Source organism: Rhinolophus ferrumequinum, chromosome 2 (assembly GCF_004115265.2).
Source record: "Rhinolophus ferrumequinum isolate MPI-CBG mRhiFer1 chromosome 2, mRhiFer1_v1.p, whole genome shotgun sequence".
Lineage (NCBI taxonomy): Eukaryota > Metazoa > Chordata > Mammalia > Chiroptera > Rhinolophidae > Rhinolophus > Rhinolophus ferrumequinum.
This window is the reverse complement of record NC_046285.1, coordinates 51,735,154-51,761,103: the sequence shown is the minus strand read 5'-3', so window position 1 is coordinate 51,761,103 and position 25,950 is coordinate 51,735,154. Positions and strand designations below refer to the sequence as shown.

Genomic DNA, 25,950 nt, shown 5'->3' with positions numbered 1-25,950 from the left:
ATAAGATGTGTATCAATAATTCAAATAAAGTTTATTTGTAAGGTGCAACTTCTAAAATGAATTTTCTCTATCTAAAATAGATCTGGAATTGAACTCTATAATTAAGCATGGATTAGACATTGAGACCAAATATCTTGGCCAAGACCATTTTCCTCACTTATAAAGCACTGATAAGAATAACTGCTTTACATGGTTGGCTTCAAGATTATATATTAGAGATCTAGCAAAATGCTGGACAAGAGTAAATAAAAGGTTCCCAATAAATTGTATCTCGTTATCATTTCTATCACAGCTAAACAAACTATACAATGTCGTCCAAGATCGTCTCCTGGTATCTAGAACACATGGCCAATGGAACATGATCCTGAGATAGCTAGTTAACAAGAAAGTAACATCCATAGACAAGCAATTGTCGTTATTACTATATTTATTACAATGTTTAGTGTACCTATTTAAAGGGAAAAATGTAAACAAAAGTCTAGGGAAAAACGGCACTTTGCTTTAACTTTCAATTTAAAGCTATTCTTATTTTAACAATCTATTTATACAATTATGTCTCAGATTTTAAAGAACTTCACTGCTGAATTTCGGACTGAAAACACATGAATAGAAAAGATGACACCAAAAGAGTTAAGCAGAGGAAGTGGTATCAATTAAAAAGTTGAACATAAAATCTACCGTGGCTAGGCTAGAACTGAACATTGACAGAAAATGCAACTTGAATCATAAAGGTTCATTTCTTATCGTCCAATACCATGTCACTTAGGAATTCATGACTTGATGAAAAGTTTTACTCAGTTATATTTGACTACCTAAAATCCCACTGAGCATGCTCTTTTCCATGTCTTACTCCCCTGAGATAACTATCTACACTTCCTGAAACAAGAAATGAGTTTGGCCTGTGATTGAAGTTTCAAGAAATAGTTTGTAGAAGACACCAAAACAATCAGTTGTGAAAACACCAACCAATCAGTTGAATCGGTTTTCTTCACTGTACAGCAGCTATTTCTACAAATAAAGAGTATGTGGATACTTTCTAAGAACTCAAAATGAGAAAACCAAAAACAGAGGTCTGTGTGCATGAACATATGGATACACATATGAATACAAAACCCCCCAAGCGGGTTTAAACAGGTAAGAATACCTCAACATTCTAAATTCAAGAAGCAGAGATAAACACTGTTTTGTGATATTACTAGCTATCATGTTTTAGTTAGAATACTATACCTGCAGTTCAGAAGTGCTTTGATTGGATCCCATTTAAAAAAGACATTCAAAATAATAAACCCTTCTTCTAACAGCACAGAACTCTCCCACTTTTCATTTATTTTGACATACTGGTATTTCCATAAGCTTGTAGGGAGAAGATAAGCTGTCCAATAACAGCCATTTCATAGACACAATATACAGAAATGATTGAAAAAGTCTGTTCATAGAATGGATTCTTTGGGTACTAAAAAAAAATTAAGATACAAATAATTGACTAGAAATGAAACGATCACTAAACCAAGATACACAGGAACTGCACTGCCTTTCAGGAAAAAAAATCTCAATCTTACTGTGTTAGAAGAATAAAGTACACTTGTCATAGTATACATTATCATATTCCCTTAAAGCAGGGATTAAAGTTTTTAAATTAAAAAGTGTTCAGGATTACTTCTGTTTGTACATTCAGGAACTATCATCATATCACTGGTTACACACAATTCTCTCATCATGCAAAAAAACCTGTTGTTTCCTAAGGTCTAATTAAGTCAAACAATAAACTAGTAATAGCAATTTAATTAGCAAGCTATAAATCAGAGTAGAAATTCTGCAGTTGAATTGTATTTTCTCTCTATAGTACTGCTGCTATTCAATTATTTTTTCCATGTATTAGAAGAAAAAATAGGCATTGAAGTCAAAATAAGATTTTCACTGTTGCAGCAAATGAAAGAATATGTGAGAGAAGGAAGAGTTCCTAATGTCATGATAAGCTTTATGATCCTTTAATAAAGGTAAAGGATTGTGTGCATATGTGGAAAAGAGTAAGAAATAAAGGCAGGTGGTTAAGATAGGTATATAAAGGGAATGCTGAGACTATATTAGAATTATATTTATTTAAAAAACTGATCTGAAATTTGCCCATCAAGTGTACAAAAAAAAAAAAAAGCAAACATTAGTGCAAGTTTAACCTGATAATTTGTGAAAAAAGCTAGTTCTGGTGAGAATAAGTTCAATCCTTTCCTTGTAAACATAACGAAACTCAAAAAGAATTTTAAAGGTAGTAGGCCAGAAAATGGCAATAGTAACTCTTACAATCCTTTTCAATTAAACAGACAAACCAAGTTGAAGACGTGTGTTAAAATACTTTTCAGACTGAATATTTCTCAGACTAATAATCTGTTGTTCCAATTGGATGTTGATTAAAAACAAAAATTTGTAAGAGCTATCATGTCTAGAAGTGAAGAAAATAAATTAGATCCCTTTCCCATCCCCAAGATATTGTTTAACCTCTAAAGCATAAAAAGCTATATATCTTACACAAATTAACCAGTGTTCTTACAAAAGTAATGCAGTTTTGGACTGATAGTATGCTGTATTTATAGTGAAGTACTAGGCACAAGAATATATGTATCAATTAGGCATTTTCAGTCTAATTAGTCTAAAGTTATTTAATTCTTGACAACATATAATAACTGGTATGCATTTTGGTACTTATGTCATGAATTGTAGAGAACAAGAAGCAGTATAGTATAGTAACAGGGTTTGTATCTGACAATTCAGTGTTGAAAATCTCTTCTATGAATTCTGTGATTTTTTTTGCAGTCGGTCACTTGTAGTAGATCCTGCAAAGATAAAAGAAAATTAACATAATTTTTTGTTGTATATTATAAATCTTGGAACCACCTGAGCTAAAGTTCTCTTCCATTGCCATGGATAATAAACAAATATAAAGATCTAAAAAACAATAAGGTATTCTTCATGTAGGCAGATTAGTCTGACATGAAGAATGTGCATACTCCCTAAATATTCTAAAGAGCAGAACAGGAAAGTCTACTTGGTGATAGGACAAACAGGTTTCACGCTGAACATTTCTGTGAATAAATCACAGCTGGATAGCTGACTTTATTACAATTCAAATATCCAAAGGTATAAAAAGATTTGTATTTATGATACCAAAATTATGAAGTATTTCTTCAGAGTCTAAACATGCCACTTTTCTTTTTACAAAAACAGTAATAAAACAAATGGGAATAGACAGGGGTCGGGGGTGAAGGAAGAGAATGACAATCCTGAAAACGTAATGGGTTCCACAGAACCTGGAATTTTTAACAGCTGGTAAGATTTTTTAAGGAACTAAAAAGGGTAGAGGATAAATAAGGAACTTTCTTCCTTATGCCTTATTATGTAGTCTTTTCTATCCTTGTGGACTGTATGAAGCTAAGTAGAATATACGCCTATGTAAGGAGTACTTCATCTCCACTGAAGAAAAATCAGGCACTGAGCATTATCTATAAACAAAAAAAGTATATTTATGTACTAAATGTGGGAAATCTAATGTCTTACAAGTAGAGATATCAAAAGGCCAGTTATTTTTCAAAAGCTGTGGCTTAAAAAAGAAATCCCTTTAACCTTTGGCACAGTGGTGCTGCTACAAACTTTCAGTGGCACATGAGGGGCATTTCCAGTGCTTGTCCAGAGTCACTAAGAACTGATGTTGAAAGTCGGAGTAGAAACTGATTAAAACTTACAACCAAAGAAACATTCACTTTGAAGATATCAAAATAAATCACCAAGATGTAGGTAAATGGGAAACACACGAATTAGGAGACAGGTAAACTAAAAATGGATAATAAATTTTAAAAGAGAAAGAAGGAGACGTATAACAATAATTACTCGAAATAAAGTTTAAGTTAAACATAAGCTAAATAGACTATAGTGAATAAAATGGAAATGAAATGATGTATTATAAAAACAAACTATGAAAGGCTAATATGGAATAACAAAATATACTGTAATCCTGACATAATGAGACATAGTAGCCATCAGTTTCTATCATGAAATCACTCATATTTCATACAGGCTCTCCAAAATAATAATATAACAATTATTTATTTCCCTAAGACTTAGCCATCTAAGGCACAACAAATAAAGCAAGTTACCTCTCCACTGAAAAGTATCAGTTTGCAAGTACAAAGAGTAGGTAAATGGGCACAAAATCTGCATTAGAGGTATAGAAAATTCACCTTCACTGAATACCAAAATAATAGTTTATTAAAAATAAATAAAATCTATTTTCTATCACTGATCAACAGTTGGAGGGCTGCAGGGGTAAGTTGTCTGAGACTTAAAAAAACAAAACAAAAATAAAAATCAGCAAAATAACTTGTTAATCCAACAGTGAAAAGAATCAACACTGGAGAGAGATGATTAACTTTGTACCCGAAAGGGTGTTAAAACAGATCTTCCATATTAAAAACAGGTTTCCTTTAAAAAGTTTCAACTTTAATTTAGATTATGACAGATAAAACAGGATTTAAAACATTAAAAACAAAATACAGCTTAATATAAAGACAAACATCACTGCTTAAAGTCAAGTAAACCAAAAACACAGCCATATAACATGTGGTTTTAAATCAACTCTGGGCATAAAAACCTTATTTTGAAACTGGCCACAGGGGTTGAAATTTAAGAAACTTCTGGCATAAGTGAATCACAGCAAAATATTCTGAGGTTCTTCAAAAATTTAAAGCAAAATAAAGTATATTATTTAGGCACAAAGGATCACAAGATTCTCAATGATATTTCTGAACCATCTAACCTTGATTTGATTCTTCTGTATTCATGCGTTCTCCAGCTGCAGTCTCTGACATTTCTTCATCTTCCTCATCATCATTTAGGTCTTTTGAAATTAATTGCCTAGCTAATTTAATATTCAGTCCTTCATTGTAGTGAAGCTTCCGTTTCATCTCAAACTGTCGCTTTTTTTCTATAAGATACAAAAAACAGGCTTAGGAAGTCTTTAGCTCAAGGACTAGCAAACTACAGCCTGTGTCTGTTGGTAAGTAAAGTATTATTGGAACACAGTCATGCTCATTGGAACACAGTCATGCTCATTTGTTCTTGTGATGCTTAAGGTCGCTTTTGAGCTCAATGGCAGAGTGGAGCAGTTGTAATAGAGACCATATGGCCCACAAAACCTAAAATATTTACTGTCTGGTCCCTCACAGAAAAAGTTTGTTAACCTCTGCTTTAGATGGTTCAAGTACATCTTAATTGGATTACAGGACTAAAGCCATTAGTTATATTTGTGAAGAAAAAAATCTCCAGAAAGAGTTGAACGGGGGGAAAAAGCAAGCTGTAACATACACACATATACAGAAAGTCAGAGTACAAATTGATGAGTATTATGTACAAGTCTGATGTACAAAGCCCGTATGTATGTGCATGCATACGCACACTGAGAAAATAAGACTCAACAATTAACAGTGGTTAATTCTGGGTCAAGGAACTATGGGATAATTTTAATATTTTCAAGTTTCCTATTTTTTATTTTTTTTTAATCGGGGAACAGTGTGTATTTCCAGGACTTTTACTGGGGAACAGTGTGTTTTTCCTAGGACCCATCAGCTCCAAGTCAAATCGTTGTGCTTTCAATCTTAGTAGTGGAGGGCGCAGGTCAGCTCCAAGTCCAGTCGCCGTTGTTCAATCTTAGTTGCAGTGGGCACAGCCCACAGTAACCTTGTGGTTGAGAGCACGCACTCTAACCAACTGAGCCACCGTCCGCCCCAAGTCTTCTATTTTTATAGTTAAGGAAAAATTCCTTTAAAAAAATTCTTATGATTCATTAAGAAATTACTATGATTTAAAACATTGCTGGCTAAAAACATAACCTCATTGCCAAAGTAATTTTAAGAAAAACCTGTTATAAGGAATACTGAAGTGATTCTAGACTATTCTTTCATTTATAGTCTTCACCATAGAAACATTAAACTAGCAGCAAATCAACACAGCTGCTCATATTTTATTAATAGCATTTTAAAGATCAACTATTTATGAAGAAATAATTATAAGATTTTAAAATTTCTTAGACCAGTAAATTAAAAAACAAAAAAAGAGTGGTTGATATAAAATTGTCACCTGTTTATTTTGTCAAACAGGAACATTAAAATTCATTCACCATAGTTTTATTATGGTATTCCTAAAAATATTTTAATGCCAAAAAGGCGCAGAGAAATAGAAATCTCTCAGAATAAGGCTATTGAAATTACTTTTTCAGTGTCCTCTAATTCCCACTAAATGTTTATCATTATCTATACTTAAACTTGTGTTTTAAAAACAGGCATTTACAGTTCACCTCACTACTCACCAATCACTTTTCAAAACAGTTCTGAGACCAACATCCATTTCAGCATCCCATAAGCATTTTTTGAAAATACCAAGATGGCCAGACATCTTCTTCTTTACATATGAAAGTACTTTTGTGATTAGTTTTACACTTTTGACAGTACCACATTGTAGAGAGAAGTGAAATTTTTTTTAAAAAGAGACCAATAAAAAGACCAAATCCTCATGATTAAAATTTTAGTTATGTCTTTCAAGTATTCAGATGATGTACAAGACAATATTAAAACAAAACAAAAAAACGGTTCTAATTGCCTCCAATACGAGATCAATTTACTAAAAAGGTTAACAGTTTTTCTTATTACAAAGTATCACAAGTTAATGATAGAAACTTAAAATCGCTCTTAATTTCTTCACTCAAAAATTACCATTAATATTTTGACTCTAGACTTTTTCTTAAAAATTTTCATAACAAATACATTGTTGTATATGTTGTTCTTTTCACTTACTATGTAGTTAGGATGACCGTTAAATCTCAGCATGTCCAGGAAGTCTGTTTATGCCTACTGTCTGATGGAACTATAATAGTGACCCTTTCTTTCGATCTTAAAATGATCCAGAGTTCAGACAATAAAATATATAAAGACATAGTAAAATTCTGCTGTGTACATAGATTTATGTAATTTTAAAATGGTTACAAAATATTAAATTGTAATTTACTCTCCTATTCTTGGTCAAAGATTTCTGAATTCTCCTTTTCATTTTTAATGTTTTTATGATGTAATAGACATACATTTTTGTTCATTTGTTCTATTATTTTCTCATTATTAACTATGGTTTTTCAAACTGTGCCTCATGACTCTTTAGTGAGTCACAACCAGCATTTTTAAAAAGTGAAATAAAACAGAATAAACTGAAACATACCACATACAGTAAAGGTGAGTATACTTGTAATTTTTATATTTGTAATTTTATATACAAGTATACATATATATTGAGTGGGATATGGTCAAAAGTGTTTTAAAAACATTGGAATTAAACCCCAGGAAACTGAATTGCTAGATCAAAGGATGTCATTTCAAACCAAAAAACGTTTTTGGCTCATGTACTGCCTGCCGTACCGCGTTACAGGAAAGCCAACCCCCGTCATGCCCACCAACAGTGCATGAGCCACCTGTTTCCCCACACTCACACCAAAATAGAAATTGTCATTCTTTTAAATCTTTGTTGATCTGAAAGGAAAGAAAGCTACCATATGATACTGTTTTAATTTGCAGTTTCTTATTCCTAGCAGTTGATATTACAGTATTTCTCTTTTGTGAATCATATTTATAGTCTAAGAAAATTATTTATTTTTAATTCTAAGAGATATCGAACTTGGTTTTGCTTGTTATAGCATTATAGTTTGGAATACTCAAAATTTACTACATTTTTTAAAAACATGCAATGTATTCATTTCATAAAAAGCTGCTAATACAAGTGGTCTCAATCTTCTTTGAATATTTACATTCCTTTTATTTATAATCCTTATACTGTAGAACATAGTGCAAGCAGTACAAGAACATTCAGGTTTCAGGCCCAGTTCTAATAATCATCAACTTACCATGTGGACTAGACAAGTAAATAGTCCTTTTTACGTTTTCTTTTACTATTTCATAAATGATATAATGGAGCATATACCAATTATTTTAAGTTATTTACAGTTAATATTTACTCAGCACTTACAATATGCCAAGAATCAGTGCTAAGTGCTTTAAATTCTTTATCTAATTTAATACTCACCAATGACTCTAAATATTATTATAGTTCCCAATTTAGAAATGAGGAAACCGAGGCTCAGAGAAATTAAGCAAATTAGACAAATGACATACTTGGAGTTCAAACTTAGATCTGTCTGACTATAGCCAATATCTTAATTGTTATCCTATCAGTTATAGGGTAATTTTTTCTAAGAATTTGTCAATCGACAAGGATTTTCAGACATGTAATTTGTTTAAAAGCAATAAACATCTATACATAAGCATCAGTAACTCTACTAGTGGGAACTGACCTTGTGAAATTGTAACTATTCAATGGTTCCCCCTGCTGGCTAATTCATGGAATTACAATTAGAGGGAAAACCCCCTTAATGAAAATTGTCAATATAGATTAGTAAGAAATTTCCTGTTCTCAATAGATCATGTTTCTACAGAAAAATGAAGAAACAAGTTCTAGACACAATTTCAGTTTGAATCCCTTTTCAAAGGCCTTTTGGGGGTATACTCTGGTAAAGTAAGTCAGGAAGTCATTTATGGTAGAAGAGAGAGAATACAATTTGAGATTATGCTAAATGTAACATTTCTCTCTTGTACAACAATTAGGCTCAGACCATCACAGTTTCATTGAATAAGCTGTATTCTGAAGACAATAGGAAGGACTAGCAAATTATACATTAGCAGCTACATATGACAAAGATTCTGACAGTTAACTAGCAAATATTCGGAATCCTAGTTCTCACGTTTCTGAACTACTTTACAGTAGAGGTAGTCCCCACATTTCAAGGCTTCAAGTACACTACTACTTTCTTTTCTTTCCTTTTCTGTGAGGATGTGTGTTTTTCTTGCATCTTTTTTCCCTACTTATAGGCTTGGTTTTTCCTTTTAAAAATAGTTGGAAAAAACTATATAAACAATTTTTAATTCCTAAGACGATTTTATATTCGCATGGTTCAAAAGTATAAAAAGCAACAAGGTGAAATATCTCCCTTCTCTCCTTACCCATAGATAACCACTGTTACTTGTAAAAACTGAAACCATGAGTAGATAGCAATGCCTTAACCGTCTATGTGCTGTAAGGTCTACAAGAGCCTCTTCCATCCTTGTTGAGAGTCTATCTTTACTCCTTCCTATGACACAACTGGTCTTTGATGGGACCTAATAAAAATTTTCACACTATGTCTCACTGTCTTGGTTCACTTGTTACATTTTAACACTGTCTTAACAGAAAAGGCACAAGCAAACGGGAAATTAGCTTTTACTTCTATCCACTTTTAAACTATCCAAACACTCAATGACTTTAAAAGCATTAATTTAATAAATATTTACTGAGTTATCTACTCTATACCAGGCTCTAAAAAAAGGTACAAAGACAGAAACACTAATAATTACTTTAAAGATGGTACTATTTTCCCAAATTCTTGAAATCAGGGGGAGAAAAGATGTTATATAATAAACTCACACAAGTAGAATCTGAATTTTAAAATGTTGCTCCCTAACATCCCATCAAACCACTAACCCAAAAAGGAAAACCGTTTGACAATCTTCCAAATAATGATTCATTTTAGCAACACTTATTAGTATAATGCTGAAAGTGGAAAAGGAAATAAACTACCTTGTTCTTCAGGTGACAGGTCACTGTCCTCATCTTCACTGCTTTCTTGTTCATGAACCCGGTACTTTGGCTCTGAGCCTTCAGCAGCAGCTAATCTAAACAACAATCATTTACAAAAAAATCAACACTGTAATATTCTTCTATTAGTTAGGTGACTTCTTCAACTTTTAAGTCTCACAAAACCATCTGAAGATCATTAACATACTAGCTATCACCCGGTAAGGAAATAAAAAGCAAGAGAGTAGGCATAGGTGGAGAAATCAATCAACAAGAAAAGTGGAAGGTGACAAATCAACGAACAGCAAAGGAATAAAGGTTTTTTTGGTTTGGAATTCATTTATTTTTGCCTTTCTCACTTCTATTTTCAAAACCCAGGAGGCAGGATATTAAAAAACAAAACAAAAAAAAACTCACAAGGAACTGACACAGAGAATCTGCATACTAGGCTCTGATACTTTAATCTTCCTGCCACCTGCATTCCTTGATTTTAATCTACAAACAAGACTATAAAGGTTATGAAAAAACATGCTTTTCATTTATACTTGTACAAATAAAGTAAAATGCCTTTAACTCTGCACAAAAAGAGCATACGTGAAAATGCTTTACAGTCATCAGTACTTACTTCTTAGCTAACATATCTGGGGTTAGGGCTTCGGTGGTTTCTGAATCACTCAATGCATCTTCATCATCACCTACCATACTGGGATGACAAGCAGATTATAATTAATTAATACCTGAACTATAATTTTTCAAGCAGAAAAACAAGGTAAACATAATAAATCTATTGCCTTAGTTAAAATATAAACATATTTAAAGCTCTGTTGTCATCTCTGAAATTTAATTTTAGTTTCTATTCAATGCAAATATTTAAAAGTGTTTTAAATATTTTTAAATATTTAAAATCAAGAAAAGCCTTCAAATGATTTTTAAAATTTACACTACTGTGACCATGAAGATAAACACTGAAAACTTGAATCATCTGAAAAAATAAAAATACTTTCATTATTCCACCCGGCTGAAGGTAATAAATAATGCAAAAAAAAAAAAAAAAAAAAAACCCCGTCTGGTTTTAGAATATGTATTGGTACATCATCCTCAAGATAGACAAAAATGATCTACGTAGACATAAGGTTAGGTAAAAATAACAAATTGGATTTTGAACTAATTCAGGAAGTGTAAAAGCTATTGAGCTTTCCCGATCTACCTCCTAATGAAAAATGTGTTCTTCATTTAATTGTGAAAACAGGAATCTTTAATTCTCAAGACACTGGTTTATACCTTTCTTGGTTAAAGAGACAAGTTAAATAAGTGCTATAGTTTATATGATGCTGTTTTTTTCCAAGGGAAGTTGAAATAAACTAAATTACATTATTGTATATAATTAAGCAGAGTAGAGTAAAATAATCTATCAATTTGTAGAATTGTTCTATAGAAAATTCTAGGTTATGTTATAAAGTTTACAGACGAATTATGTGTGTTTGTGTGGGTACATATATATAAAAGCAGTAACTTTTTGTTATACTAATGTGAGATTCTTAGGTAGTATAACATGATCTTTCTATGAAAAACATCTTCTCTGTTAAATAAAACTCTTTAAAAAAAAAAAGCCATGAAAGAAACTGGTAAAACAGAGCACTAAATTGATAAAAGCCTAGCACATATATCTGTACATACATATAGCCTCAATCACTTAGGGACCAAGTACCTTTTAGAGACTCTCAAAGGAAGAATAGGTAAGGTAAAAAGAGAAACAAAGCAACATCAAACATCTACCATTCTAATTTATTATATTTTAAATATAAAGTCTAAAAATAATGGCTACAGCTATTTTTTTGAATCATGTTTGATCTTAAGTTTTAGGATAGTTATCTCCAACCAACAAAAATAAGTAAGGGATGTCTACTACCTTTATTGAGAAGAAAGCAAGCCCTGATTTTGGCGTCTGGTATAATAAAAGTTTTAAGATGTTTTAAAGTATATGCTTGCAATTAGGAGAAAAACAAGGATATAAACTCTTCATAAATTGTATGTCTATTTCTTCCCTCAAGTTTATTAATATTGGAATGTCAGTATCTGTACCTCCTCATTTCATTCTTTCTTTCTACCCTTTCCACAATATTCAAGTTTATTCTTATTTTTACTATTATCAAGTTATTTCAATGTATCTTCTTCCAAAGTTTTCGTCCACTGATTTAAAACAGAATTTCTTAACTCTATTTTAACAGTCACTTCTGTGTTTAAGAGTATGGTGTCTTACTTCAATGACAAAATACTTCAGTTCTGGAAATTTTAATTTTTTCAATATAAGTTAGGGCATGATCTGAATTGGGTATTTCTGGTTCTTTTACAACTCCATCTTTTCATAATGCTTATTGGTGCATTATTTTTGTCTTTATATGAATCACTGCCACACACTATTATTTTAAAATTTATTTTAAAATTCTGGAAGACTCAAAACTGCCAACATTCACAACGCAATTATCTGAACTGCAATATAATGTAAGTTCAAAGACAAGGACATCAAACTAGTAATGACAGTTGTCTTTGAATGGGTTAAAAAAGTTACTATCTGTGAAGTTATCCTTTTCTGCAAAGAGACTGTATAACCCTGATTTCTACTTAGGAAGCAAACAAGCCCAGTTCTCATCTTCCTTTTTATAAACAGATTATTTTAAGGAAGGCAAAAGTCACTAGAGTGTGTGCATCACTAGCAGATAGAGAACACTGAGGTGCAACAAATAAACACTTACTACTACAAGTATAGTGTATAAAATGGATCCCATAATTTTAAAGTTACATATTACTTATATCATTACACAAAAATATGCAGTTGGGTTATTAATTAGTGCTCAGTAACAAATATATAAACAAACAAATTCAAATCAGCTGTTCTCTAGAAGTTTGTATCAAATGCAAAATGTAAACACGTCAAAAAAGGAATGATGTCTACAAAATATTACCTATGGTAAGGAGTGCTCGGTTCATCTATTTTCATTAAACCATAGTCTTTGTCTGCTGGGTGATATGTTGCCAGGATGTTCATTTCATCCCACTTCTGGGATTTCTTACTAAAATTAAAAAGAATTTTTCTTCAATGCAGTTAAAGATAAAAAATGTGCACATTTAAAATTCACAACCATCCAAATCACACATTTCAATTTCTATTTGACTGCTAACTTCTATTTTTACATCTTTCTTGGAATAGAAACTGACTTAGGGTAAAAGCCATAACTAATTACAATAAAACATCAGTAAATATTTTATAAAATAGTTAGTGCCCACATATTAAAAAACACATTATTCATAATCTTTGCCAGGCATTCAAAACACTATTACATTATGATATGCTTAGTCTTCATCTGGTCTACAGAATCAATAACAGCAGAAATTGAAATTTACACATTGTTTGATCTCAGTAGTTAAGGATTTTTGATCTACTATATATTAGTTAACAGCTTGATTAAAACATAACAGTATTTCCTTGGCCTAAATTTTTCAGATATCCATAACAATCAAGAGAATGAGAACATAAAACTATAGAGAAAACCTCATTAAATTCATATACCACTAAATATTTAGGTTACAAAAAAAGTAAAATTACAGCTCAGTTTTTTTTTTTAAATCTAGAAAAGTAAGAGTTTGCTAAGAAATAGTATGTAGCAGTCCCCCTTTATCTGTGGAGGATACATTCCAAGACCCCCAATGGATGCCTAAAACTGTGGATAATACTGAACGCTATATACAAGGTGTATACGAAGACCAAACAATACGGTAATGTTTAAACAAAATTAAAAAATTATTACAGTCAAAGACACACTGCCATTAATTCCCCTCAAAATACGGCCCCCTGCTTTGAACACACTTATCCCATCATTCTTGCCACTTTTTGAAGCAGTTCTCAAAGTCCTCTTTCATGAGTGTCTTTAGTTGTGCTGTCGTGGCTGCCTCACGTCCTGAAACATTTTGACTTTGGGGAAGAGCCAGAAGTCGCATGGTACCAGATTGGTGAATAAGGTGGATGAGGACACACCATAATGTTTTTATTTGACAGAAATTGACATACCAGAAGCGATGTGTGACATGGAGCATTGTCATGATGGAGGATGATCTACAGCACAATTTAAAACATTCTCTCAACCGTAGCTCACACCCGACTGCACCAAACAAGTTGAATGAAACACACAGTTACTAAGGTTTGATGTGCCACTTCCTGTATTGAAGATCCCTGCTTTCTGTTGGATGGCACTCAGCAGCAGCATTCAGTGTATATTTTGATCACAATGGGAAAGCTCTGTGTCACATATCGCTTCTGGTACAGCAATTTCTATCCAACAAAAACATTACAGTGTGTCCTCATTCACCTTATTCACCGAATCTGGCACTGCGTGACTTCTGGTTCTTCCCCAAAGTCAAAATGACCACAAAAGGTAAATGTTTTGAATCAATTCAGGACACTGAGGCAGCCACGACAGTGCAACTAAAGACACTCACGAAAGAGGACTTCCAGAACTGCTTCAGAAAGTGGCAAGAACACTGAGATAAGTGTGTTCAAAGCAAGAGGGAGTATTTTGAGGGGGATTAATGGCAGTGTGTCTTTTACTGTAATAATTTTTTAAAAATTTAAACATTCACTGTATTTTTATCATATCTCATACTATGTTTTTTCCTATACATACATACCTATGATAAATTTTAATTTATAAATTAGGCACAGTAAAAGATTAACAACAACAATAAAATAGCACAATTATATAATATACTGTGATAAAAGTTATGTGAATGTGGTCTCTCAAAACATTTTATTGTACTCACCCTTATGACGTGAGGTGAAGTGAATGACAGAGACATTGTGACACAGCATTAGGCCACTATGTAACGATTACTTGAACAAAAGCACTGTGATACTGGCAGTCAATCTGATAACCAAACGGCTACTAAGTAACTAATGGGCAGGTAGTGTATACAGTGTAGATACACTGGAAAAAGGGATGATTCACACCAAGATTTCATCACACCACTCAGAACGGTGTGCAATTTAAAACTTATGAATTGTTTATTTCTGGAATTTTCCATTTAGTATTTTTGGACTGTGGGTAACTAAAACTGTGGAAAGCAAAACCACGGATAAGAGGGGACTACTGTACTTAGACCACATGGGATAAATCTACTTAAGAAAAATAAAAATGTTTTAGAAGTGTTTTATGAACATACATTACTATCCATGCAATAAAATATTTGCACAACTACTCAATAAATGCCTTAATTACAAATCCTTATCTACTCATTAAAAAAGACATCAAAGACCTCTCTGCCAGACAACTTCCTTCCAAGCCTTCCTTTGTTTTATTAAGAGGCGAAGTCTGGCCCAGACATATACTCCACAGGTGACTGAGACTACAACTCCCAATCCCTTCCCAAATAGTCAGAAGTTGCCTAACGTCTCTTCACCATAAAATAGTCAAAATCTTAAAAGCTTATAAGAGGCAAAAAATTAAGATATATAGGTCATAAACACAGAAACAAGATTTCTTCTTTAAAGAACTGCTTTTTTATTCATTCAGCATGGAACTCACCTGAATTTTCAACCAATCATATTTAAATGTTGCTAGTATTTAAAAATAAATTGATTGAAATAGACTAGGTAAATAGACCTTGCTTTACAATACTGACGTCTTTAGATGCCTAGTTTCCGATTATCTACCATAGTAATAGCTGGTCTTGTGGCAGCAGAAAAACAACAGAAACTTAACTGGGAGGTAGATGTTTAAGGTTCAAGTTCCAGTTGCACTTCACTAGTTCTGTGACTACAGGCAAGTCCAACAAACATCCTCTCTTGGCCTACATTTACTCTACATTGAAATTATAATAAAATGGAATTTTAATAAGTCTTTTTTTTTCCCTCCCCTTCTTCCGCCTCCCCTCCTCCCCACTCCGTTCAAGCCATTGTTTCTCAGTCTAGTTGTGTAGGACACAGCTCCCAGGCCCATGCTGGTATTATGAGCCTTGCACCCCCTGGCTGAGGCAGTTGGTCGTCAGTCGGCCACTCACAGAAGCTCACAGCAGCTCTCGCTGGCTGCCTGCCACTCATGCTGGCCACCCTGTGCTCATGGTAGCACAGGGTAGCCCACGACTGCACAGCAGCCCAGGGCAGCTCACGGCAGCCCAGCTGCAGGGAGAGCCATTGTTCACAGTCTTAGCTGTAGAGGGCGCAGCTCACTGGCCCGTGTGGGAATTGAAACAGCTACCTAGGAGTTAGGAACACAGCGCTCCAACCACCTGAACCACCTGGCCGGCCCACAGTCTTTCTTATGATACAGAATTGTTTAGAAAATCAAATGAAATAATGTCCATGAAACCAAATTATAAAACCAACACACAAATATATGAGTTTTTAAGATTTTAAAATCTAAAGTTTGGGGTTAAAAATCCTAAAACTATCACTTAGCACTGTAGAGAATAGTTTGAGATAAGGCATTCTGAAAAGATACTTAAATTGCTTTTGTACTGAATGTCTTTTACCTTTGCCCTGCAAGACTCAAAATTTAAATGATTTTGAAATATTTAAGATCTGCCACAGAATGAGTTTTTCTAAAAAGCAATCAGTTTTCTATTTGACTAAATCTAGTTTCAGACATTTTATTTTGCAAAATAGTTCTATTATCTACAAATTTCTATAAATTTAGAAAGCAAATGATTAGGTTTGCTCACAGTCATATTCTATATAAGGAAACGCACAATGAAAAGATAAATACTTCTAAAGATTTAGATAGCAGAATTGATTGTGAAGCTTCTAATTAGAAGGATAATGAAAGAAATGCATTCCAGTTTTAAGAGAAGTAGATTAATTTTGTGCAGAAAGCAATTAATAAAAGAAGGGAGCCCCACGATCTGGTAACTAACCGTTTCCTCCTGATAGATAATGTCTCTGAAATGACAGCCAGAGTTAAGTCCAATTCAGAAACAGAAAAGCAGAGGTCAAAGTTTCATAAAACCTATATTAATAGACAGCCCAATTAAGATTTTCTATTAAAGATACTGTAAAAGAAAACTAGCACATCTCTATTTGTATAAAGTTCAAAAGCAGGCGAAACAAATATGTGTAGGGATGTATACTTAGAATGATTTCCCAGTTTGTTTGCCATAAAAGTCAGGATAATGGTTATGTTGGGGGGAGGAAGGAGAATGATAGGAAAGGGCAGGAGACGTTTCTGAGGTAATGGAAACATTCCTTTTCTTGACCAAGATGGTGGTTACAGATGAGTTTGCTTTATAACAATTTCTTAAGCTGTGAAATTACATTTAATATAATTTTCTGTATGTGTATTACATTACAATAAATATTTAAAAAAATAAACACACATTAATGACCTTGTTGGGTGCTTCCTAATCTCAAAGTAAAACAAGTTATTTCCTAAATGATGTTAACAAAATTAAAAATGACAATTTATCATCATTACTGCTTAAGACAGAATAAAGATGACGGACCTTTGGAGTTTAAAAGGTATCTCTAATGGGGGGAGTGGAGAAAACCAAATACCTTGTAAATCTGTTTTGTGAGCTAATGCTAGAAGAATGGTAGGATACAAGCAGAAATGCCATTTTCTTAAAATTAAGAATTTAGAAATCACAATCCCAGCACCTGAACCCATTAACAATTTTGATTTCTGCATATTCTTTCTACTCTGTATAATGTAGATGGAAAAAAACATAAGCTATCAGTATATATAAAACATAGTATGTATATATAAAACAATTCATACGGCACTTATAAAAATACACATACTGATAGCTTTCACATCAGTATATGTATTTTATCATAATAAGCTGCTTGTATTTTCTAGTCCTTACCTTTCCAATAACTACATAATATTCAATAATACATTATTCACCTTGAATCCAAGGTTTTACTATTTAAAATAAAGCAGAAATGAACATATTTGTGCATACCCTATTCAAGGATATTTTTAGAATAATTTGCTAGGATAGGCATATCTGGGTTAAAATTTATCAAGAGCTTTATAGTTCACTCCATGTTGCCATATAGCTTTTTAAAAAGAGGACTATTTGTAATGTCTCCAAATATTACCAAAACTTTGCCAGGATTGTGTGTGGAAAGTTATGTGTTTCTTTGCTTGTTACCTAATAAATAATATGAAAAAAATACTTATTTTACTTTTCTTGTATGAATTATGTTTACATCCTTTGCCTATTTATTGGAAACCTCTTACAAATTTATAAGAAAAGTTTTAACCCACATTATATGTAACCCAAACTTATCTATAAGATATAAACCACATTATGTATAACATTATATATAACCCAAGTTTTTCCCAGTTTGTTTGCCATTTACTTTCCACCATAAACAGAATTAAAGTTTTTTTATATATTCAAATTTTCACTACTTCAACACAATACTAAGAGAAAAGGAAGTTCTTAGAATTATTCAAATTCAAAGAATTTCACCGTATCTTGCAAAAACATGAATTTAAATAAGGACAAAAAACAATAGGCTCCAAAGAATGCTAGAATTCTTAGATGGAAAGTAGTGAAGTAAAGGAAACTGTCAGCAGAGTACACTGGATATGGAAATTAGCATCTCTCAAGTTTTGGTAGAATTAACATTAGTTGTAGAGTAACAAAACCCAAAGGAGTCAACTTGAGTTTAATCCCTACAGTATAAGGAACTGTTCCTGTGACCTTTGGGTCATTATCTCCACTTAAAAAAACAGGGCCACCACCACTTATATTGCAGATCTGTTGTGAGGGTGAAAGCACCTGTTGGTTTCAGTTTCCTCCCTCACTATGAAAGACTGGTTTTCCTGCAGCCTAAATCTGGTCCAGAAAGTTTCTGCTTTTCACTTTCACTTTGATAGCTTATATGATGCCATCTCAAAGACCTGCTCATACTTTTTTTTTCCTTAAAAAAATTTTTTTTTAATTGGAGAATACTGGGGAACAGTATGCTTTTCCAGGGTCCATTTGCTCCAAGTCGTTGTTGTCCTTCAATCTAGTTGTGGAGGGCAAAGCTCAGCTCCAAGTCCAGTCGCCATTTTCAACCTTAGTTGCAGGGGGCACAGCTCATCATCCCATGTGGGAATTAAACCAGCAACCTTGTTAAGAACTCACGCTCTAACCAACTGAGCCATCCGGCCACCCCTACTCATACTTTTTGTTGCCTGTGATTTGCTCATCTGATAGATTTAGCCATGCTTGGAGTGGAAAGCAGGATTTTGCTTCATGATGTTAAACTTCAATTGCTCTTTTCAAGAAATGATTCTTTCTTTCTTTTTTTTTGATTCTTTCTTTAAATGAAGATGTAACTTAAGTGGGTTGACAAAGTACAAGACTTTGAATCTTTACACATTTAACAAAAGCAATTAGTAAACAAAACATCACTTTTGGAAAATTTTACTCAGTGAGCCTTTGACTATATGCCATATCCCTTTATAGGCAGAAAAAGACAAAGTTGAAGCATGCTTATATAAAATTATATTAAAGGAAATTAATTCAAGCACAGTAGTTTCAAGAAGAATTTGCATACATTACCTAAGACTACTATAGAATTTGAATTGAACACAGTGATTCCAAAGCATGTTGTGTAATACAATACAGTGAGATATGGGAAAAATTAGATTTTTATATTTATTTCCTAGACTAACATTTGAGGGGGAGGTACTGGGTTAAATACTTTACATTTACTGACTTATTTAATAGTTAAACTAGGTTATAACGAATAACTCACTGAAAATCACAGAACTAATAAGCAGACAGGACCTGAACCCAGGCAATCTGGTCCCTGATTAATCACTAGCCTAGACATTTCTCATATGACAGCTTTAGTAACATTCAATATACTTTCAACAATTCCAAAAGCACGTTTTTCTCCTTTTAGTATCTCTGAAAACAGTATCTTAAAATGAATGGCATCTTGTAACTGGCAGTATTTTTTTTCTTTCTTGGTGGTACATAAAATCATGGTACAGCTTAGAATCAATTGTGTCTTGTTTTTAATAAAATGCACATACTAACTCACTAAATGTGTTACATTAGACTTTCATGAGTTATGTACTATATTCAAGGTATCCTGAAAGAATGGAAATTCCCCAATCATAGGCGATAACAGTGGAGTTTATATTATTTGAATAGTGTTTTGCAATGTACTGAGATTTATCTATACCTAATTATGTGGATTTACAGATTCGATCAATTTTTAATAGTACCTGACAAATGGTACCTGAAAAAAAGCACTCACTGAACAGTACAAATGCAAACTGTATAAAAAAATTCTAAAGACTGTATGAAATATGGCATTCTATAAAGTTCACTTTAAGTGTATATTTAGCTTTGAGATATTATCTAATATATACATCATATATATGTATATAGATAATAAACAAACACATTTAAAGCTTATTTGAATTTTTTCCTATTGAAAAATGAAAAAATTCAGCGACCACTGGAATAAGACAACTCAACTTCTGGCCTTAAAAAAAGTCCCTTGGTAACATCTCCTTTTGTTAAATAAAATGTTATGTTAAATGACATCCTCTCACAACTGATGTCATCGGCTGGAAGTGGTATGTGCAGAAAAGGGAAACTACCACTGCGTTTTACATGATAAAGACACCAATAAATGGTATGGTTATTCACAGATTCTGAATTTACACAAAACCTTACTTGCTAAAATTTATCTGTAACTCCAAAATCAATACTCAGAGGCACTTTCTCAGTCTCTCAAAGATATGCCCAGAGCTGGGAAAAATTTGAGTTGCCTGATGCATCTTCCCAGCTGAGGTTAAAGAAGGAGAAGCTTTACCTTCTAGTTTCAGCTCTCATACTGTAAGTAAGTGTTCTTTCTGCAGTCTATTTAGTATCACGTTATTGCTTTTCTGTGCTCTTTGTTGGTGAATTTGTTGTCAAAATGGCTCCCGAGTGTAGTGCTGAAGTCCTGTCTGGTGTTCCTAAATGCAAGGAGGCTGGAATGTGCCTTCTGGAGAAAATATGTGTTAGATAAACTTCAGTTAGACATGAGTGACAGTGCTGCTGGCCATGTGTTTAATGTTAATGAATCAACAGTATATAAAATCAGATGACTTTAAACAGAAATATTAATTTTAAAAAAAAGGTTATATATTGATTGGTTAATGAAAATGTGACCAAAGGCTTGCAGGAACCTAACACTGTATTTCCGCTAGGAACAACGATTCAGTATTCACTAATTCAGTGTTTGTGGTGACTTTATAGAACATAACTACGGAGAATAACCAGAATTGACTTAGATTCCTGGTTGTTTTTATATTAATATGAGATTCTTTTGCCTTATACTCTGTTCCAACATTTAAAGTTAGACCATTACATTACACTTATTAGTTTCTGAATTTTAAGTGCATTGTAACTGAAAGAACTATTTTTCATTCCTTTTATATGAAAGGAGAAATATTGGTTGTACTTAAATAAAACATTACAAAGTTTGTTCCACGCATGTTCAACTATACTTTTATTGTTTCTGTTCAAAGAGGTTCTCATAAAGTCGCTAATATTGTTTGCATGAGCTGTGACATAAATACATAATAATGTATACTGTACAGTTGACCTCTTGAACGATGCTAATGTTGGGGCGCCGACTCCCCCAAAACTTAACAGCTTACCATGAACAGAAGCCTTCCTTACTGATAATATAAACAGTCAATTAACCTGCATTTTGTGCTATGTATTATATACCGTATTCTTACAGTAAACTAGAGAAAAAATATTAAGAAAATCATAAGGAAGAAAATACATTTAAAGTATTTGGAAAAAACCCCACACTGTTCAAACCCATGTTGTTCAAGGGTCAACTGTATTACCCATAGAATTAGTTTCTTTGCTTTAGTCATATAACACTAATCATGAAAAGCCCATCCCCTTTACGACATAATGACCTGAACCTCAATGAATTAGGGCTTGCTAGTTCTCTTTAAAGGCAGGACTATAACTTCCTAGACAAGTCAATCAAAGTCACCCACCTTGCAAAGGACCCCTGGTGAAATCTGCCTTGCTAGCAGCTCCTACATAAGGAGAAACCCTGTGTTGGTGAGCCAGTTTAGTATAGTGGCTTTCGAGGCAGAAAAATGTGGAAATAAATGCCAGTCAATTATAGAGAGAGAGGCCAACCCTATATAGGGTGGGGCCACAGGATTTTACCGCAAAGTTGAAATAAGTAGAAGGAATAAATAGAAGGAAGCAGAGAAAAATAAAAGAAAATTATAAACCACTTGAACAAAAAGGAGCTCACACTAGAGAATAACTAAATAACATAAATGCCAGTGAGAACCATAGTTCTGCTGAATACCTTGAAGCTGCCTAAGAGCCTTCTATGGTTTGTTTTGTTTTCAAATTATCTTGGTCTTCCTCTTACAGCTAGCTATGTTCTGGTGATACTGTTTTCTTAATCCGGTGACCTTCAACCATTGACTACTCCCGGCCCCCATTTCAAACGGCTTATCCCAAATAGAAAATTGTGTTAAGAGAATGTAAGAGTCAAGCATCCAAAAGAGTGGGAGTGAGGGAATTGCTAAACGAACTAAGGTCCTTTCTAATCCCAAGGTCATGATTCTAAACTGTGATCCTACTTATGTTTTCTCCTATGTTTTCTTTAAGGTAACACAAATCCCCGTAAATTTACCTTTACCAAGTAGTAGCTCCTTTTATAGTCCTAAAATGATCCTTTAAACAGATATGCCCTAGTTCTAATATTCTAAGTTTTCCTGAATAGCCTTCATTTTAGCTCTGACTTTACAGATTTCAATGATAATTTTTCTTAAGTCTTATTTCCAGAATGTAGAATCCTTATAGTTTTAGTATTTTATACCAAGCCCTCTAGCACCACTAACCCAGTGGCGTATTTTACACTATATGTACTGGATTGCAACTTGTTTTCATTGAGCATTGCACCTTAGATATCTTTCTCATAAACACCTCATTCTTTTTTAAAGGCTGGTATGTTGTTCCATATTATACAAATGTACCATAATTAATATTTCACAAGTCTTATTAATGGGCCTTAGATTATTTCAAATTATTTACTATTACACACAATGCTATGGGTCAACATCTTTTTACATGAATACCTGCGAATATCCTACAGCAACTAAATTATCACTGGATCATTTTCAGTTGCTACTTTCTGAACTATTCTGAGCTTAGATGTATTTTACAAGAACGAAGACCAGGAAGCACTTAAACCCTCCTTGCAGATGCAAAAATAATTAGCAATAAGTAGTTCTCCATTAAACATAGAGCAAAGACTCGGAAAATTTTGGTTTCTCTTAGGGGCAGAGATATGACAAACCAGGACCTGAGAGAGTGAGTGTGGCATGATGCTTTTGATAATGTTCACGAATAAAGGAATGACTGGAAAAAAGACAATTAGAGGAATGGAGACATTTTCTTTTTTGGAGGGGTCTCTTATTAGCTTGAGACTAGAGTTCCCAAGCCAACGGTTCCCAAGCCAAGAAAATAATTATTGAAGAATTTTAGATACCTCAGATAAGAGGTTAAGAAACAATAAAAGCTTAACAGGTGAAGCCTTGAAACTTCAATTTGATTCTTTAATGTTTCCAATATCCGAAAGTTCAAAGGTCACGGTGTATGTTTTGAAAATTACACATGCGTATACATTTAAAAAAAAAAAAAGATAAAACACTTGATAGCTCCTGCCTTCTTTAAAACCACTCCACTCCTCAGCCCGGCCGGAGGAAGGAGACGCAAGCGGCGCCAGAGCCAAATCCACGCAACCGCCTTGCCCGCCAGCCCGCGCAAAGGGGTCCCCGGTCGGGGTAGGTAACGGCGGCGCGGGGAGGGCGAGGCCGCTCGGTCCGGGAAGGGGGGCTTCCCAGGCCGACCCGGGAGGAGAGCGGCCGTCCTTCGAGATGCTCACCTCAGTTCTTCGTCGACACTCCTGCCGGGCTGTTCGGCCGAGGACACCATAGAGGAAGTCGTAGAGCTCTTGTTCTTCAGGATCCCCTTGATGGGCCGGTGCGAGGCCGTCGAGGCCGCCATTGCCCGCCGCTCCGGCGGTCGGCTCAGTGTCGCTGCTTGGCGTCGGGTCCAGGAAGGAAAAGGCTGGATGCGAGCAGGGACTCGCCAGGCAGCCGCCGAGCCCTCTTGGAGCTAAAGCAGCCGCACCTGCTGTCGCGAAGACCGCTACCGGCGTCGTTGTCACCAAACAACGACCCCGACGCTCTGGCGTCCGGCCGACGGCGCGCGACTGGACACTCGCGCGCGCTGGCCACCGGCACTTGATCCGCGGAGGGAAGCCGGCCTAGCGCCCCAGCGCCGGAGCGACGCCGACGCCGAAGCCAAGCAGGCCCGCCCTCTCGCGATACTAGAGCGGGGGCGGGGCGAGGGCGGGGCGAGAACAATGCCTACCTTCTCGCCCCGCCCTCTCCTGGCCCTTGCTTGTGCTCACAGGTAGCCGGATGGGGCCCCAGGAACCCAGGACCTGTTTTAGAGAGACTTCAGAGAGGTTCCTGGCTTGCCTCTGTACAAAGTTATACATGTGGCCAAGCACTTGCCCCCCCCACCGCCTTATAAAGTCCATATTGTCATTTCTATATTTTATAGACCAGAAAACTGAGGCTCAAAGGTGAAACATCATTCCTCAGAACTGTTGACTGTCTTTCAGAGAAATGTCTCTTTTCTTCCCTTTTAACCCGCATAAAAAGTTTAACTATTATAAAATCATGGAATATCAGCATTGAAATGATCCTTAGAGACCTAGTATATCATAGAATATTGACTTTTCTGAAATCAGAGACCATCAGCATTGAAATAGTCTACTTTTACTATTGGAGAAATTGAAGGACAATGACCTGACCACCATTGTCACACAGCCCATCCACAGCACAGGGTCATAGAACTTCAGACTCCTGTCTTCCGGTCTGGTGTTTCCCCATTTTACTACATTCTCCCTCTGTGTTAATAATTCCGTAGAAGGTATTGCTGGCAGAAGTTCCTAGTTTTGTGGCTTTTTTTTTATAAATCTTTTTTTTTTTTTAAGATTTTATTGGGGAAGGGGAACAGGACTTTTTTGGGGAACATTGTGTACTTCTAGGACTTTTTCCAAGACAAGTTGTTGTCCTTTTAATCTCAGTTGTGGAGGATGCAGCTCAGCTCCAGGTCCAGTCGCCATTGATAGTTGCAGGAGGCGCAGCTCACCATCTCTTGCAGGAGTCCAACCAGCAACCTTGTGGTTGAGAGCCCACTGGCCCATGTGGGAATCGAACCGGCAGCCTTCAGCATTAGGAACATGGAGCACCAACCGCCTGAGCCACCGGGCCAGCCCAGTTTTGTGGTTTTTAATCTGTTTCCCCCACCCACTGCCAATCTAGGGAATTCACTTAAGGTAACCATCTGTGCAACACTGAGTGAAATAGGCCAGAAGCCTTGGGAGCTGTCTAGGTCTTTGTGAGGGTCCCAAAGGAGAAAAGCAAAAAAAACAAAACCCTCGCACACACTCCCCAACTTATTCTGTGTCTGGGTGTGAATAAAAGATCTCAGGAAGGACTTTGGTAAGAGAGAAGGAAGGATCTAAAGGCTCTAGGGTGCCAGAATATATGGGTGTCTGGTTTGGGGGTGCTGTGGATTTTGTGAGAAGTGGTTCTATGGAGTACAGGAAAGGGCAGAAGTTTGAAGCCATGGAAACAATCTCAGAGCTATGCTGTATTTAAGTCAAGCTAGGACCAGCAGAGGGAGTGGACGCCACTCCAGCCACCGGCCTCTGCTTTCAGTGCCAGCACTGCAGTTGTACAGATGGGAAACGAGGAGGTCTCAGAGATTAAACAAGTCGCCTCCTGTTATGGATTGAATTGTGTCACCCTAAAATTAAACTACGTTGAGGTCCCAGCTCCCAGTATCTCAGAATGAAACGTTATTTGGAAATAGGGTCATTGCAGATCTAATTAGTTAAATTAACATGAGGTCCTACTGGAGCAGAGTGGGCACTACTTTGATATGACTAGTGTTCCTATAAGAAGATGGTTATGTGGAAACAGATGAGGAGGATTCCATGTGATGACAGAGGATTGAAGTGATACATTTATAAACCTGAGGCTATCCAAAGCTAGGAGAGGCATGAGACAAATTCTCCTTGAGCATTCTCAGAAGGAACCAACATTGCTGATACCTTCATTTTGGACTTCTTGTCTCCAGAACTGTGAGACATTAAATTTCTCTTGTTTAAAGCCACCCAGTTTGTGATACTCTGTTATGACA

The 25,950-nt window shown here is 34.9% G+C and overlaps 1 protein-coding gene and 1 pseudogene across 1 annotated transcript; both read right to left on the bottom strand.

Moving 5' to 3' along the window:
- Positions 1 to 409: 409 nt before the first annotated feature.
- PPP1R2 (protein phosphatase 1 regulatory inhibitor subunit 2) lies at positions 410 to 24,055 on the bottom strand. The gene is made up of 6 exons (XM_033134001.1): positions 23,615 to 24,055; positions 12,657 to 12,764; positions 10,319 to 10,396; positions 9,697 to 9,791; positions 4,805 to 4,972; positions 410 to 2,828 (listed from the first exon to the last, which is right to left on the bottom strand). Exons 1-6 carry the CDS (start codon positions 23,734 to 23,736, stop codon positions 2,782 to 2,784), a joined length of 618 nt encoding a protein of 205 aa, XP_032989892.1. The 5' UTR covers positions 23,737 to 24,055; the 3' UTR covers positions 410 to 2,781.
- On the bottom strand, positions 9,107 to 9,220 carry LOC117014692 (uncharacterized; annotated as a pseudogene).
- Positions 24,056 to 25,950: the final 1,895 nt, after the last annotated feature.

Excerpts from the sequence above, each read along its gene's own strand:
- PPP1R2 (XM_033134001.1), bottom strand. The coding sequence starts at position 23,736 with ATGGCGGCCTCGACGGCCTCGCACCGGCCCATCAAGGGGATCCTGAAG. Across the intron at positions 12,765-23,614 it reads AGTGTCGACGAAGAACTGAG|TAAGAAATCCCAGAAGTGGG; the intron begins GTGAGCATCTCG and ends TTTTAATTTTAG. Across the intron at positions 4,973-9,696 it reads CCTGTCACCTGAAGAACAAG|AAAAAAAGCGACAGTTTGAG; the intron begins GTAGTTTATTTC and ends TGTATCTTATAG.